Source organism: Sorex fumeus, unplaced genomic scaffold (assembly GCF_029834395.1).
Source record: "Sorex fumeus unplaced genomic scaffold, SorFum_2.1 ptg000037l, whole genome shotgun sequence".
In the NCBI taxonomy this organism is placed as follows: domain Eukaryota; kingdom Metazoa; phylum Chordata; class Mammalia; order Eulipotyphla; family Soricidae; genus Sorex; species Sorex fumeus.
In genome coordinates, this window is record NW_026606094.1 from 72,226,995 (window position 1) to 72,243,382 (window position 16,388).

The 16,388-nt window shown below is 48.2% G+C and overlaps 1 protein-coding gene across 1 annotated transcript in view; it reads left to right on the top strand.

Annotated features, from left to right (window-relative positions):
* The first annotated feature begins 15,673 nt into the window (after positions 1–15,673).
* Positions 15,674–16,388, top strand: part of ZNRF2 (zinc and ring finger 2) — a 94,302-nt gene continuing 93,587 nt past the window's right edge. Inside the window, exon 1 of the mRNA XM_056118356.1 lies at positions 15,674–16,283. Coding sequence (XP_055974331.1) covers positions 15,764–16,283 — 520 coding nt within the window. The 5' untranslated portion in view covers positions 15,674–15,763. The remainder of the gene's footprint in view (positions 16,284–16,388) is intronic.

A 16,388-nucleotide genomic window follows, 5' to 3' on the forward strand; every position in this document is an offset into this window, starting at 1 on the left:
CACTAAGCATTGCTGGGTGTGATCCCCGCCCAGAAAGAAAAAAATTCTTTAGCTTTAAAACATGCAGAAATTCAGCACTCTTTACAATAGCCAGAATCTGGAGAAAACCTGAGTGCCTGAGAACAGATGACTGGTTAAAGAAATTTTGGTACATTTACACAATGGAGTACTATGTAGCTGTTAGAAAAGATGAAGTCATGAAATTTACATACAAGTGCTACTACATGGAAAGTATCATGTTAAGGAAATGAGTCAGAAAGAGAGGGACAGACATAGAAAGATTGCATTCATCTGGGGAACATAAAGTAACAAAATAGGAGACTAACACCCAAGAGTGGCTGAGACTAGTACCAGGAATTTTGCTCCAGGGCTTGGAGGCCAGCCACACATTCTAGGGGAAAAGGGAGCTCAGATAGAGAAGGGAGCACCAAATAAAGGGTGTTGGAAGGATCCTCCCAGGATGGAAAAAGCATGCTGAAAGTAGACTCTAGACCAAACATGATTGCTATTCAATGCCTCTTTTGCAAACCACAACACCTAAAAGGAGAGAGAGAACAAAAGGGAATGCCCTGCCACAGAGGCAGGGTGGGATGGGGGGGGATGGGGGGAGGGATACTGGGACCCGTGGTGGTGGAAAATGGACTGGTGGAGGGATGGGTACTTGATCATTGTATAACTGAAACCCAAGCACAAAAATTTGTAAGTCTACGACTGTACTTCATGGTGTTTCACTAATAAAAATGAAAAAATTGAAAAAAAAGAAGAAAAAAAATAAAACATGCAGAAACAATAGAAACTACGCAAAACTCTTAACTGGCCAAACTTGGCAAGGGTGTGGATGAGCAGAAAGAAGACTGATTAGCATCGGTCCTGCAAGGGGCAGCTGGTCTCCTTTGGGGTGCAGGGGTGCGGTAGTGCATGGAGAATGGGGAGCCCACGGATGCATAGGACTTTGGCTTCGAGCCTCTGGCAGTGCAGTTTTGTAGCACTAGATGTCAGTGTGGACTTTCTCAATTGCCACCTTCTCGCTGCTGGAGAGTCACATTCAGGGTCTGTCCTCCGGTGCTGCCTATTTTCAGAACCACAGTTTCCCCAAAGAGATTATCCACTTACCTCTTTTGGATTTTCAGAGCTCCTTTAAAACACAGAACCAAAGGCTGCTCTTTTAAAAGTCCTGACCTTCTAATCTCAGGGCTCACCCTGGTAAGGCAGCTAGCGAGGCTGTTTTGAGGCAGATAATGGGAAGTCCTGGCTGCATTCTGCTTTGAGGCCTTTTTAAAGAAGCTTGGAACCCTGATATCACTAGTGTCCAACTCCTCCATGGTGTCCTCTGCCTATATGGCCTGAGCATGGAACAGAAAGCCAAGAAAAAAATGTAATATGAAATATGTACAGTTAGTCACATAATGTTCTCCTGGCCAAATTTACTATGTGTGTATGTGTGTGTGTGTGTGTGTGTGTGTGTGTGTATATATATGTGTATATATATACACATATATATACATATATACACATATATACATATATAGATAAAGGCCCTCCCGTTGATCGTCGATTTGCTCGAGCGGGCCCAGTAACGTCTCCATTGGAGACTTTGTTGTTACTGTGTCTGGCATATCGAATACTCTCGGTAGCTTGCCGGGCTCTCCGAGAGGGGCGGAGGAATCGAACTCGGGTCGGCCATGTTGGCCGCTTGTAAGGCGAACGCCCTACCCGCTGTGCTATCGCTCCAGCCCTAGCCCGGCAAGCTACCGAGAGTATTCGATATGCCAGACACAGTAACAACATATATAGATACATATATACATATTCTCACTGTCACTGTAGCACTGTCCTTCCATTGTTCATCGATTTGCTCAAGCAGGCACCAGTAATGTCTCCATTGTGAGAGTTGTTGTTACTGTTTTTGGCATATCAAATATGTCACGGATAGTTTGCCAGGCTTTGCCGTGTGGGCGGGATACTCTCGGTAGCTTGCCAGGCTCTCCGAGAGGGATGGAGGAATCAAACCTGGGTGGGTTGCATGCAAGGCAAACGCTCTACCCGCTGTGCTATTGCTCCAGCACACACACACACACACACACACACACACACACACACACACACACACACATATATTTGAGGCAGCTTGTAATTAGAGGACTTCTGAAACCTTAAAGAATAGTCATTATTTTCATTTCCTCTTGCTGTTGGTAACAAATTAGCATGGAGTTAGTGGCCAAAAACAACACACACTTACATAATTGCAGTCATCAGTGTTGAACCTGGGTCTCCCTGCGCAAACAATTAAGATGTTGGCGGACAGTTCCTCCGGGGCTCTAGACGAGATTCTGTCCTTGCCCTTTCCAGTTTCCAGTGTCACAGCCTTTCCTTGCCTCATGGCCACCTTCTGTCTCCCAAGCAAGACTGGGAAGGCTTGGGGAGTCCATCTACAGTACCATGTTCACCCCTATCCATCTCCCTCTTTCACTGACAAGGCATCTTATAATCACATTTGGCCCACTCAGATAATCCAGGACAACTACCTGTGTCTAGAGTCTGCATTTAATGACACCTTCCAACTCCTTTCAACTCATGGGTTCTGGGGATGAGGACACAGACAGCTCTATCCATTGCAGCTATTCTGAAAATAATATCAGCAGATTTTAGGGTCTAATCCATGGCAATATTCCTGTCTGTGAAGTCGTTGGTGTGCTGGGCAAGGACAAGGCCTCATTTCCCTTCTCTCGAGGCCTGTCTCTGATAAAGAGAAATAAGCTGGTCACACCCAGCACTAATAGTTGGTTGTCTTTCAACCTGACTGCACAACAGGGTCGCCGTCCCCTGGTGAATCCCCCTACCACCCATTTTCATGATACCTGTCAGAGAAATAGCTTGGAGTTGATGGGGGACATGGTTCTACTGCATACACATGGGAAATATTGTGCAAAATGAAATCCTGTGCTCTGAGAAATCTCAAGAAGGCCACGAGGGAAATCCGCTTTTAGCCCAGTGCAAATTCCATACAGGACTGACTGCCTAATGCCTACCAAACTTAACCCTATGCTTTGCCGCAGTTGAGGAGGCTAGTTGGGTTTGCCTTTGGAAAGCTGAATTAATCTCTCTGCTTCTTCAATTTGATCTTCCCTCCAAATTTTCTGCCAAGCACCACCAGGGACTGGAAAGCTTACCTATTACCCCTGCTTCTTATCAGTTCCCACAACATCCAAAAGGGCATTGGGAGTAGCTGAACAGTCAAGAGGCTACTCTTAATAGCTTCTGAATCTGCTCTACACTGATTTCATAACTATTCTTCTCCTTGACTGTACTTTCCTCCCTTCCATCAAAACATTCTTCAAAGACCGCCTGAGTCACCCTTTTAAACTCTAAATGTGATTAGGCTACTTCCCTGTTTATGAAAGTGGTTCCCTTTTGCCTTCTGGATCAAGTCCAACCTCTTATCCCCACACAGCATGCTGGTTAAGACTGTCTCAACATACTTTCCCAGCCTGTTTGCTCACCTCGCTGCCTCCTACTCTTCATTCCAGCTCCGATGAATTGCTTGCAGCTCTTCAGATGCTTAGTCTTGCTTCATACCTCCTCAGCCTGGAGCGACTGTGGCCGCTTATATCAACTCTCTCTCTCTCTCTCTCTCTCTCTCGACTCAGCTTGGAATCACTTCCGGAAACCCTTCTCTGTCTGTCACCCAACCATCCTCCCTGCATTCAGTTCCTGTGTGCTTTTACTACACTTCACTCTATTAATCTCATTATTGCATGAGTGTATGTCATCTTATTATGTCCCCTGACTACAAGCTATAGAGTTTTTTGAAGGCAGGGGCCTGCTTTGGTATAATTTTGTATCCCCAGTGCTAAGCTCAGGACTGGGCACATTGCAAATGCTTTCACTCTTGGCTTAAGGAATGAAGTCATCTCAGTGCAAGTCTGTCAGTAATGTGTCCTCCATACCAGGGATGATCCAGCGCAGTGCTGTTTTGCAAGTTACCCTGTTTAGTCCTATATCCCCAGAGTTCTGCCAGTGTCCAACCAACTTCTGGAAAATGGGGCAAGTCAAATTGTATCTCTTATTGCTCTATTTTCATTCTTATTGAAATAAGAGGCAAGAGAGTCCTGCAATGAAGAGTTTACCATTTCCAACATGGTCTCATGTGTGAGTCAACTTAATTCAGGAGCAATTCAAAGATGCTTGACCCCTATGGCATACACTGTCATGGATGAAAGGTAAAGATAGCAATTTGACACATCCACTGGACATAGTATTGATGGTCTGGGAGGCTGGTGGTAATTCAGGATGCACATTACAGGTACTGCTTTTTCTGGTCCACAGTAGTTACCAAGATCCCCCCCTGCCTCCCCCCCCCCCCGGCCCCCCCCCCCCCCCGCACACACACATCCAAGCCTGCAGGCAAACAGTCTCTCGAAGCTCCAGAAGTAGGCCCTGTTGGGTGTTAAATATAAACCAGAAACAGATTTCCTGTATGTGGGAAACTTAGACTATTTAGATTTAAAATAAGGGGTTGCTTCTACTGGGGCTTTTGGTCTCTTCGAAGGGGAGGAGGTAAGGGGAAGTGCCTGATGCTACTTTTTAATCATTCATGTTGAATTAGAGTAATTTCAACAAGTGCCAGGAAGGAGGGAGGAGAGTGAATATGTGCTGGGGGCTGATCCCCATGCATTATGTAGCAGACAGCTATTTTTCTCCAAGCTGCTCTTTCATTCAGAAAATCCCCTTGGTACTGACCCCATGACACATCTTTCCATTAAAGTTTATGTCTTCTCAACAGCAAATTCTTAGTCAAGATCTGAAAATTCTTTCAAAACACTATAATGTAATCTGGGCCATGTCTTCACAGTGGAAGAACAGCAAAGAGAGTTGTGGTTGTTTTTTCTAAAGGTTTTTAAAATCAGGGCTTTTAGGGACTGGAAATGTTGCTCAGTTGTAGATGCTGCCTTCCATGTGTGAGGCCTTGAATTCAATCTCTGGCATCAAAGAACTACAAATTTAAAAAGAGTTTTTAATTATTTGCAAGCCAAAGTAGATTAATTGAGAATAGAACATAATACAAACCTTTAAGCTGTTTTTAATATTCCATAACATTTTGAGAGGCGAGAGCTAAGTTATTTTTATTAGCAGGTACTGACATTCTGCTTCAAACTCTTTTCAGAAAAACAGATTTCAGAATGAAATTTACCATATCTTATGAATCTGGTCACTGACTGATTAACATGAAATGCTTTTGCAACACATTTAATCATTTTCAGGACACACACTCATAATCACATGGTTAAAAGCTGTTGGTTTATCATCATGGCACTTCACACTGTCATAATTAGTGATGTCCACTTACCAGTAAACTACTATCATCAATTATTTCCAATACATTCTGAAGGGTCTATAATGCATTAACATTACAGTGATAAAATCAATTTTAAAGAGTATTAGTATATATCAAACTGCACAATATCACTATCTGCTAGGTTTAATGTAATATTTTATAAAAACAAAACTGTCATAACCTTCTAGGGGTAGCAATTTTAAGACTAAAATTTGTGTATCCATGAGAAAATGCTCTACATCATTAATCATCAGGGAGATGCAGATCAAAACGACAATGAGATATCATCTCACACCACAGAGACTGGCCCCATTCAAAAGAACAAAAGCAACCTGTGTTAGCGTGGATGTGGCGAGAAAGGGACCCTCCTTCACTGCTGGTGGGAATGCCGGCTGGTCCAACCCTTTTGGAAAACAGTATGGACGATTCTCAAAAAATTAGAAATTGAGCTCCCATTTGACCCAGCAATACCACTCCTGGGAATATATCCCAGAGAGGCAAAAAAGTATAGTCGAAGTGACATCTGCACTTGTTTGTTCATTGCAGCACTGTTTATAATAGCTAGATTCTGGAAAAAACCTGAGTGCCTGAGAACAGATGACTGGTTAAAGAAACTTTGGTACATCTACACAATGGAGTACTATGTAGCTATTAGAAAGGATGAAGTCCTGAAATTTACATACAAGTGGTTTTACATGGAAAGTATCATGCTAAGCGAAATGAGTCAGAAAGAGAGGGACAGACATAGAAAGATTGCATTCATCTGGGGAATATAATGTAACAAAATAGGAGACTAACACCCAAGAATAGCCGAGATAAGTATCAGGAGGTTTACTCCAGGGCCTGGAGGCCAGCCGCACATGCTAGGGGAAAAGGCAGCTCAGATAGAGAAGGGAGCACCAAATAAAGGGTGTTTGGAGGATCCTCCCAGGATGGGAGAAGCATGCTGAAAGTAGACTATAGACTGACATGATTGCCACTCAATGCCTCTTTTGTAAACCACAGCACCAAAAAGCAGAGAGAGAACAAAAGGGAATGCCCTGTCACAGAGGCACAGTGGGATGGGGGGGTGGGGGTGGGATACTGGGATCATTGGTGGTGAAGAATGGGCACTGGTGGAGGGATGGGTATTCAATCATTGTATAACTGAAACCCAAGCACAAAAATTTGTAAGTCTACAACTGTACCTCATGGTGTTTCACTAATAAAAATTTAAAAATAAAATAAAATTTGTGTTAACTAAATATTGGAAGTATTTTCAAATAAAATCAGTCTTCCGAGACTCACAACTGCTCCATGAGATTGGTGTTATGATAGTCTGTGTTTTACAGAGAAAACTGGTTTAGCCAGGTTAAGTGGCTTGTTCTAAATCCTGCAGCTGCTGCAAGACAGACCAGGCCTGACTCTGAACTGAGCTCACCCATGTCAGGCCATGTGCTTATAATCCTGTTGTGGCTGGCTTCATCCTTTTCAAGATAGGCATGACTGATTAACAAACGAGTAAAGATCGGGCAAAATTTGCCATAAACAGGGTAAAAAATATATATATAAGGAAGTAAAAGACATTATATATACAAAGTGTACAATATACAATAATATAATTACTACTGATGTTCTACATAAAGTTACCCAATAAAGTAAAGCCAAAATAATCCTTGAGGGCCTGAGAAAAAGTGAGTACAGTGGGTAGGATGATTGTATTGCAAGACCTGGGTTTGATCTCCAGTGCTTCATATGGTCCTTGAGCACTGCCTGGAGTGACCATAAGCGCAGAGCCAAGAGTAAGTCCTAAGCACTGCCAACTAAATGGCTGCTCCTTCAAAAAGGAAACCCTACAACTGCCCCCACCCCCCACCAACCAACATACTAATTCTTGAAACTAACTCTATTTTAAGTCCAAAAGCCTCCTTCCCTCTCGGAGAGCCCGGCAAGCTACTGAGAGCATCATGCCCTCACGGCAGAATCTGGCACACTACCCGTGGCATATTCCATATGCTAAACAGCAGTAACAATGATGGTCCTCATTCCCCTGACCCCGAAAGAGCCCCCAATATGTCATCGGGCTACACTAGCACGTGTCAGGGATGAATGGAGATGTTACTGGCGCCCACTTGAGCAAATCTATGAACAATGGGAGGACAGTGATACAGTGAACTCTATTTTAGAATTTAAAAGACATTTTTAAATCACCAATAACATTCCAAGCAGTATTTTCTATAGATATATTAATATGAATTTTACTATTTAGATTATTCATTTGCTTGTTTTAAAATGTAACAATAAAAAAGAACTCCATTTAAAGATAGGTAGGTTTCACACACTTGTTTTGGCAAAAAGACAGTACATAACATATCCCGGGAAAAAAAGAAGGCAAAACTATGGCCATCTTTTCAATACTATCTAAGAGGGAAAATGATCTGAGGAGACTTTACCCAAAAGGGAGAGTGGCAGCTTCCCTGGAGCTCTGTTGGGGGGTGCTGGGTCCAGATCTTCTGCCCTGTGTAAATTACTGCTCTGCCTCTGAAGGTCTCCTTGGCATAACTTTAAAAGTAGACAAAAGGTGAAAGAGAAGTGTGAGGCAAAGACAAGAGGCCCTTCCAAACAGAAAGCCAAGCTAGACAAAAACAAATCAATCCACTGCCCTTTTTAATGGTTTTTCTCTTTTGAGCCACATACAGCAGTGCTTAGGAATCACTCCTGGCAGTACTTGGGGGACCAGATGTGATGCCAGGTCTTGAACCTGCATGTGTAAGGCTAAGAGTTTCACCCATTGTATATCATCTTGTAGATCTTCAGTTGCTGTTGTTATTGATGATCAGCTTACCTGCTCAGCATGTGTTTCTAGCCAACAATTTTGTCACTGTAAAGAGCTTTCATAAAACATCCAAACTAATTTCAAACCCACAAATATTACCCGTGATGTATTCGATATGCCAAACACAGTAACAAGTCTCATGATGGAGACGTTACTGGGCCCGCTCAAGCAAATCGATGAACAACGGGAGGACCGTGACCATGAACCACATGTAAATGAAGATTAGTACATATAATGAAGTTTCAAATATTAGGAAATGAAAAAAAAGTGGGGCACTGGTCTCTTCAAGAGTTACCTAGATGATCAAACACCAATAAAAGTATGACCAGGAAGAATTCACCTGAATCAATACCTCTCAAAAAATGGCCAACGTCAAGGCTGGAGAGATAGCACAGCGGGTAGGGCGTTTGCCTTGCACGTGGCCAACCCGGGTTCAATTTCCAGCATTTCATATGGTTCCCTGAGCACCGCCAGGAGTAACTCCTGAGTGCAGAGCCAGGAGTAACTCCTGTGCATCACCAGGTGTGACCAAAAAGAAAAAAAAATGGCCAATGTCTGTGCACATCAGTGTTTTTGGATTGTTGCTTAGCATGCAAATTTTCAAGGCCGGAATCTGAACAACAAAATGGGTATCTAGGAGGCTGGTGGTGGTATGTTTTAATAAGGACTCTAGATTCTTTTGTGCACTAAAGTTTGCAAGCACTCTGTTTAGCCAATTGCTTATTAGACTGCGATTACAGTCAGTACGTGGGTTCTTAAATAAAATGAAAAGTTTTTTACCAAAGTGAAAAGAAGATGTAAAGCATCCCAGGTATCACAGAGGACTGTTCTACACATGTATTTGAGATCTACAGGCGTGTATACCTGTGTGTACTGATGAAATGGCCCTCCCCCATCTCCTTCCCTTCCTTTGTGGCTGTCATCTCCGTGATGGCTGGGGGTTGTGCTTTCATGCACTTGGCTGCAGTGCTTGCTGGGGACTGAACACTCAAGCAGCACATTTAACTTCTGAAGAACAGGTAGTCTTAAAAAAAAAACCTCGCAGATTTTAGATGAAGTCAGTCCTTTCTGGTTGACCATAAAGCACATGGACACCCTAATGTGGATTTGTGTTTGGGGGACAGCAGCGAGAAAGAAGAGGTCCAAGAGAAGCTCTTTAGTAGTCTCATAAAATCAAGATCTTATTATAGCTCTATACTCCTTGTGAGGAGAGAGACAAAAGTGCCACCCAGAGAGGAAATATGGAGAGCCCACCGCCATCTTTTTCTTCTAGGACACACTCAGTTCCTGAGTCTTCTGCACTTGGGTAAGATGGGAAAGCAGGAGAGAAGGAAGACAAAATACCTTTAAATATCACTCTTTGTTTGGCCAACTATGTATAAGGGATCTAGCGAGGGCCTCTGCATGGGACTAGGAGACCTGCGTTGAGATCCACAGTTTGGCCCTAAGTCACAATTCCTGAGAAAAGACAATGCAATGCACGGGAGAGGTGAGAGATGAGGGCATACCAAGTGAAACCAGCAATGTGCTTCTGCTGCTTCCAGGCTGAGGTTTACAGTTTCCCCCTTAGCCAGCCCTGACACAGTCATTGGTTCTGTGATGCAAAACATGTCTTTGTGAGCCCAGAGATTGTTGCAAGCTCCAATTGTCACTCTCTTGGGGCCAACAGTTTAGCATGCAAATGGTCTTCTGTAATCACAAATAATTGCCCAGCAGCAACTGTGGGCCCATTCTGCCAGGGCAAGCAGGATGGCACATGCTTTTCATGAGCTTACTGAATCTGGTCTTGGAAGAAAAGGACCTACATCACTCACTCAAACTTGAATCACGTTCCACCTGCCAGGGGTGTGGATGCTGGAAGCCTGGCATTCCCCAGGTTTCTGAGAACAAAGGTTGAGGTCTTTGAAGGCTTAATGACCATCTGTGTATAAAATGATTTTAAAATAGAACCAAGTTTGGATGTGAGGTCACCACATCTGGGTATATTTGGTTAAAATAAACCTTTTTATTTACTACTTTTAACTACTGAATGGAATTTGCTCCGTTATAAAACTTTTTAAATGCACATATAATTAATCACTTAACTTAATCACTTAACTTCCCGTTAGTCGTCGATTTGCTCGAGCGGGCGCCAGTAACGTCTCCATTTGTCCCTGTCGCGTGCTAGTGTAGCCCAATGGCATCTGTTCACTCCGGGAACATGAAGGGCCTCAAACCGATCGTTCATGATCTTCAGGAAGAAGTCTGACCATCTGGTTGGTGGGCGGCCACACGGTCTCTTGACATCCCGTGGAATCCAATCAGTAACAGCTCTAGTCCAACGGTCGTCTTTAAATCTCATTACGTGACCAGCCCATCTGATTTTCGACACCTTGGCAAATGAGACAGCGTCCCTGATCCTTGATCGTCGACGGATGTCAGAACTCTGGATTCTTTCTCTCATTTGAGTGAAACGTGATATTCCAAGCATAGCTCTTTCTATTCTTCTTTGGGAGACCTGAATGGCGTTCTCATCTTGTTTGCGTAGGGCCCAGGTCTCTGAGGCATATGTTAATGCAGGAAGAACAGTGGAATCAAAGAGATGTGCCCGGAGCCGGAGGTTCTTCGTCCTCTTAGCTATTTCTTCGACGTTCTTGAAGGCGTTCCAAGCCGCTCTCTTCCTCCTGCGCAGCTCGGGTGCCAGGTCATTTGTCATGTTGACCTCTCGACCTAGGTAGACATAGCTGTTGCATTCGGAGATGGTCGTTCCATTGAGAGCGAATGGGGCGTCAAGAACAAGGCTGTTTCTCATAAACATTGTCTTCGTAAGATTCAGCTGTAGTCCTACCTTTCCACACTCACGGTCAAAGTCGGCCAGCATTTGCGCCGCTTGGCTGATGTTTGGTGTTATTAAAACAATATCATCAGCAAAGCGGAGGTGGTGTAATTGCCGACCATCTATCTTCACTCCCATTCCTTCCCATTCCAGTCGTCGCATGATGTTCTCGAGGGTGGCACTGAAGAGTTTCGGTGAAATGGTATCACCCTGCCGCACCCGTCTCTTGACATCAACGATCACTTCTTTGTAGAATGGTGAGATCTTGGTAGTGAATCCGCAATAGAGCTCACGGAGGATCCTGATGTATTGGGCTTGAATGCCCTGATTGGCTAGGGCTTCAATGACCGCTTCCGTCTCAACAGAATCAAAGGCCTTCTTTAAATCAACGAACGTTAAGCAGAGCGGCATCTTGAACTCCCGAGAAACCTCAATGAGCTTGGTTATTGTGTGGATATGGTCGATGGTGCTGAATCCTTTGCGGAACCCTGCTTGCTCGCATGGTTGTCCTTCATCTAATGTTCTGCCAATCCTATTCAGGATGACTCGAGTGAACAACTTGTAGATGACAGACAATAGGCAGATCGGGCGATAGTTGCCAATGTCATGGATGTCTCCCTTCTTGAACAGTAGTACGGTCCTGCTGATTTTCCATTGGGACGGAACCTTGCATTCAGACAGGTAGCGAGTGAAGAGCCGAGCCAGTGTATTGATGAGTACTGACGGCAGGTTCTTCAGGTGTTCAGGTCTGACCTTGTCTGGGCCGGGTGCTGTTTGTTTCTTTACCGACGAAATGGCGTGTCGGATTTCGGAAGGGAGAATGTTGGGAACGACATATCCATCCTGTGGAATTTGGTATGTCGGCAAGTGGACATGGTTATCGAAGAGATTTGAGTAGAAGTCATGGATAATCTTCTCCATTGCCGTTCTGGAGGATGTGATGGATCCATCAGGACGTCGGAGGGCAGTCATCTTGGTCTTATAGTTGGCGAAGGACAGGCGGGCCTTACGAATACTTTTCCCGGCTTCTGCCGCATCTACCAGTACTTCTGCTCTTCTCTCTTTGAGGTCTTCCTTGATCGCATCTCTGCACTGCTTTGCAAGCTCGGACGTTAGCTTGCGGTTGCCTGAGGCATGCGCCAAACCACGCTGGCGAATTAGCTCAAGAGTTTTCGAAGATAGGTAACTTTTTGTGGCTATCTCTCTCTTGGCGTTCCTCGCACATTCATGGAGGTGCTGAACCAGTCGATCGTATTCCTCGTCAATGTTGTCAACAATGGCATCTTCCCATGTTGCTGCAATAGTGCCAAAGAGCTCCCAGTTGGTGGTCATTCTGGGAGTTCTCTTTTTGAACTTTGCAGCCCTTTCTCCCCGCTCTGTGAAGTAGAATTTTGCACGAAGGAGACGGTGGTCCGATCCCGTTCGAAATTTTGGGACAACAGCGACATCAGTCAGGCAAAACCGTCGATTGAATATGATGTGGTCTATTTCGTTGTGGAATCGTCCACCGGGAGACTCCCATGTCCATCGTTTAGATTCTGCCTTCTGGAACTGTGAGTTACCATGGATGGTCTTGGTAGACATGATGAACTCTGACAGTTTCTCACCCTGTTCGTTCCATTCTAGGCCATGGGTCCCGATGTGAAGTTCTTCAGCTGATCTTCTCGGTCCTATCTTGGCATTAAAATCACCCACAATGATCTTGTAGAAGATAAGCGGAACTCTCTGAGACCTTGGACTCCAGGCTCGGCGGACCCAGGGACAGAGCTTCTCTGCTTGCTCCCACCACCACAGGTGACAAAGGGATTCTAATCAGGAGCCCCACCCTACCCTGCCCTGTCTGCTTCCATCAACCACCCAGGGATCGAATTGTGCACAGGAGACCCACCCTACCCAGATAAATACCCCACTGGCAGACTTCCACTCTCGACACGACTTCTACTACCCAGCCGTCGCCACACTCCAGGACGCCTTCCGGACCCGCGCAGCCGCTCCGGCTGAGACCCACGCACAACTGAAGACCCACAGAACAAGATAAGCGGAACTCTCTGAGACCTTGGACTCCAGGCTCGGCGGACCCAGGGACAGAGCTTCTCTGCTTGCTCCCACCACCACAGGTGACAAAGGGATTCTAATCAGGAGCACATATAATTATGACTATAAAAAGCAATAGTTAGCCGATCATAGACTTGGAATAGGCTTTTACTTATTTTTCAGAGCCCGACAAGCTACTGAGAGTATCTCGCCCGCATGGCAAAGTCTGGCAAGTGACGTATTCAATATGCCAAACACAGTAACAGCAAGTGTCACGATGGAGACGTTACTGGGTCTGCTCGAACAAATCGATGAACAACAGGAGGATCGTGCTACTGTGCTACCATAGTGTTTACTTTATGCCTTACCATATTGATAACACTTTCCTGTTGAACTATCTTTTTATGTTGAAGGCCTCACTCAGGAAAGTTAAAAGTTTAATCACAGGTAGATAGCACAGGGTAAAGAAATCGCCTCATAGGGACCTGATTCCAGTTGTTTCCTAGCGTGCTATATATTCTCCTGTGCCCCACCAGGAACGAGCAAAGAGCCAGGAATGAGTCCTCAGCACAGCCCAGAATGGTCCCAAAACAACAACAACAAACAACAACAACAACAACAACAACAAAGGGTTAAGCCACAAAACACATTTTGGAATTCGAACTTGTTATTCTGGTGATCATTATGAACTTTAAAACTTCTATGATTATGAAATAAACTTTGGTAAAGTCAATGACAGAAAATTTTAGATTTGTATTGACTTTTTTCTATTAATATCTGTTGAATGATCTTATATATATAACATATATAAATGCATCTATAACTTTTCACTTTTTTAAAAAAATTTTTGGATCACACTTGGCTATGCACAGAGGTTACTCCTGACTTTGCACTCAGAAATTACTCCTGGCGGTGCTCAGGGGACCATATGGGATGCTGGGAATTGAACCCAGGTTGACTGGGTCCTACCTGCTGTGCTATCGCTCCAATTCCCTTCACTTTTTAAAAATGCTCAATGTTCTTGAGTAATAACAATTATTAAATAAACGACTCATTGCAAACCTGAGAATAGACTTGCGATGAGAAAAAGTATTTCGTACAAGAAATCAGCTCGCATTATTTTCACACAGACAATACTTTAGGCACTCGCCAAATGTTTGGCAGCAGGACATTCAGACCGGATATTCAGACCATTCAACTCTGCCGCCATGAAGACACACCATTAGTCTGGGATAGACTGAGAATTTCATCGAGTTACATTTGAGACAAATGATGGGATTTTTCAAGCTGCAGACGCCCTAGGGAATTAATAGAAACATTTTAGTAAGAAAACAAAGTGACAAAGTAACCTTCACTACATATAATTTGGTTGTGGTCGAAGACCTAGATCTCTCTGGCTTCCTAAATCCGGCGCAGCCTTCTCTGTTTGAGTGTATTGCCGAGAGCCTAGCTGACGCTCAGCAATTCTTCCAGCTCTGCATTTCTTCCACGGTCCAAGTGTTTAATGAGCGCGATCTAATTCAGTTCAATTTGGTTTCTGCCTTCTAGGTCAGTCTTTTAGGATTAATACTGTTGATTTGTTTAGAAGACAGATTCTGAGGAATCCTCACCAGAAGGGTAACACCCAGCCAGAATAACTCAGCACCCAGCCCCGGTCAGTGAAAGACAAGGGTGTCTGAGGTCTCCTCCAGCGGCTAAAAGACCACGTGCGGGAGGCGGAGCAGTTTACCGGTTGGCGCCCGGCTCCGCCAATCGACGCAAGCCCCGCAGTAGCGGCGGGGGCGCGCCCGCGAGGGGAGGGCGTGGCCGCAGACCTGTCCATCACCCAGTCCGCGGGTGGCAACACCGCCCACATCGCCGCACCTTGGCGGGGCGGAGCCGGGCCGCGGAGGCGGGGCCAGGCCGCCGGGAGCCAATCCGCTGGGCGGCGCGAGGGGGCGAGGGCGGGGCCGCCGGCCGGGACCCAAACACACGGACCCCGGCGCCCCCGGCAGCCGCGCCAGGGCTCGGCCTTCCGGTGCCAGGGCCGGGCGCCTCCTCCCTCTCCTGGGGCGCCCCCACCTCCGCGGCCCGCACCCCGCCGCGCCCCTCCTCTGCGCGGGGGGTGGGGGGAGCGCGGCGACGGTTGCCGGGAGGCGCGCGCCGCCCCGCCCCGCCCCGCCCGCGGCTCCCGCGTCGGCCCCGCGTGCGCCGCCCGTTCGTCTCCTTTTCTCCGTTACCAACAGCTGGCTGCCCGGGGGAGGAGGGAAGGTGGCCCGGGCCGCGTCGGGGCGGGCGCCTCCCACTCGCCCGCGAGCCGCCGTGGGAGCTGGAGGATGGCAGCGGTAGCGGCGGCCGCCCGGGAGGAGGCGGTGCCGAGGCCCGGGGCGCAGAGCGCGGCGGCGGAGGCGGCGGCAGAGAGCGGCAGCGGCCCGTCGCGGCGCCCCCGAACCGAAACCCGCGGCCGCCGCACGGCCACCTGAGCCGGCCCTCCCCGCGGAGCCCGCGAGCGCGCCCGCCGGGCCCCGGAGCCCCGGCGTCGGCGCCCCCGCTCGTCGCCTGCGCGGCCCCGGCCGAGCGCCGGCCCCCGCCGCCCGCGCCCCGGGCCCCGCGGCGGAGGGCGCGCCGGGCGGCCCCGCGGGGCGCGGGGCAGCGGCCCTGGACGTGCGGGCTGCTGTGCGCGCTGCCCGCGGCCCCGCGGCCCTGCCCGCTCGCCCCCGCGCTCGCTCTCGCCGTCCCGGCGCTCGGGGCGCCGCGCGCGGGCCCGGCCCGGGGCAGGGCGGACATGGGCGCCAAGCAGAGCGGCCCGGCCGCCGCTAACGGCCGCACTCGCGCCTACTCGGGCTCGGATCTCCCTTCCGGCAGCGGCGGCGGCGGCGGCGGGGCCAATGGGACCGCGGGCGGCGGCGGCGCGGGCGGCGGCGGCGGCGGCGGTGGCGGGGCGGCGCGGGCCGCGGCCGCGGGGCGGTTTCCGCCCCAGGTGCCCGGCGCGCACCCGCAGCCCGGCGCTTCGGGCGGCGCCGCGGCCGCCCCCCGCAGCCGCTCGCTCGGCGGGGCCGTGGGCACCGTGGCGGCGTCGGGGGCCCGCGCCGCGCAGTCCTCCTTCAGCATCCCCAACAGCAGCAGCGGCCCGTACGGCTCGCAGGACTCGGTCCACAGCAGCCCCGAGGACGGCGGCGGCGGCGGCGTTGGCGTTGGCAGCGGCGGCGGCGGCGGCAGGGACCGGCCGGCGGGCGGGGGCCCGGGCGGGCCGCGCCTGGTGATCGGCTCGCTCCCGGCTCACCTCTCGCCGCACATGTTTGGAGGTACGCCCCCTGCACCCCCTCCCCCCTACCCCCCTCTTCCAGGGCGCCCGGCCTACTGCGGACCCTGCGAGTCTCCTGCAGTCGCTTGCGCCGCGCGGCCGGGTC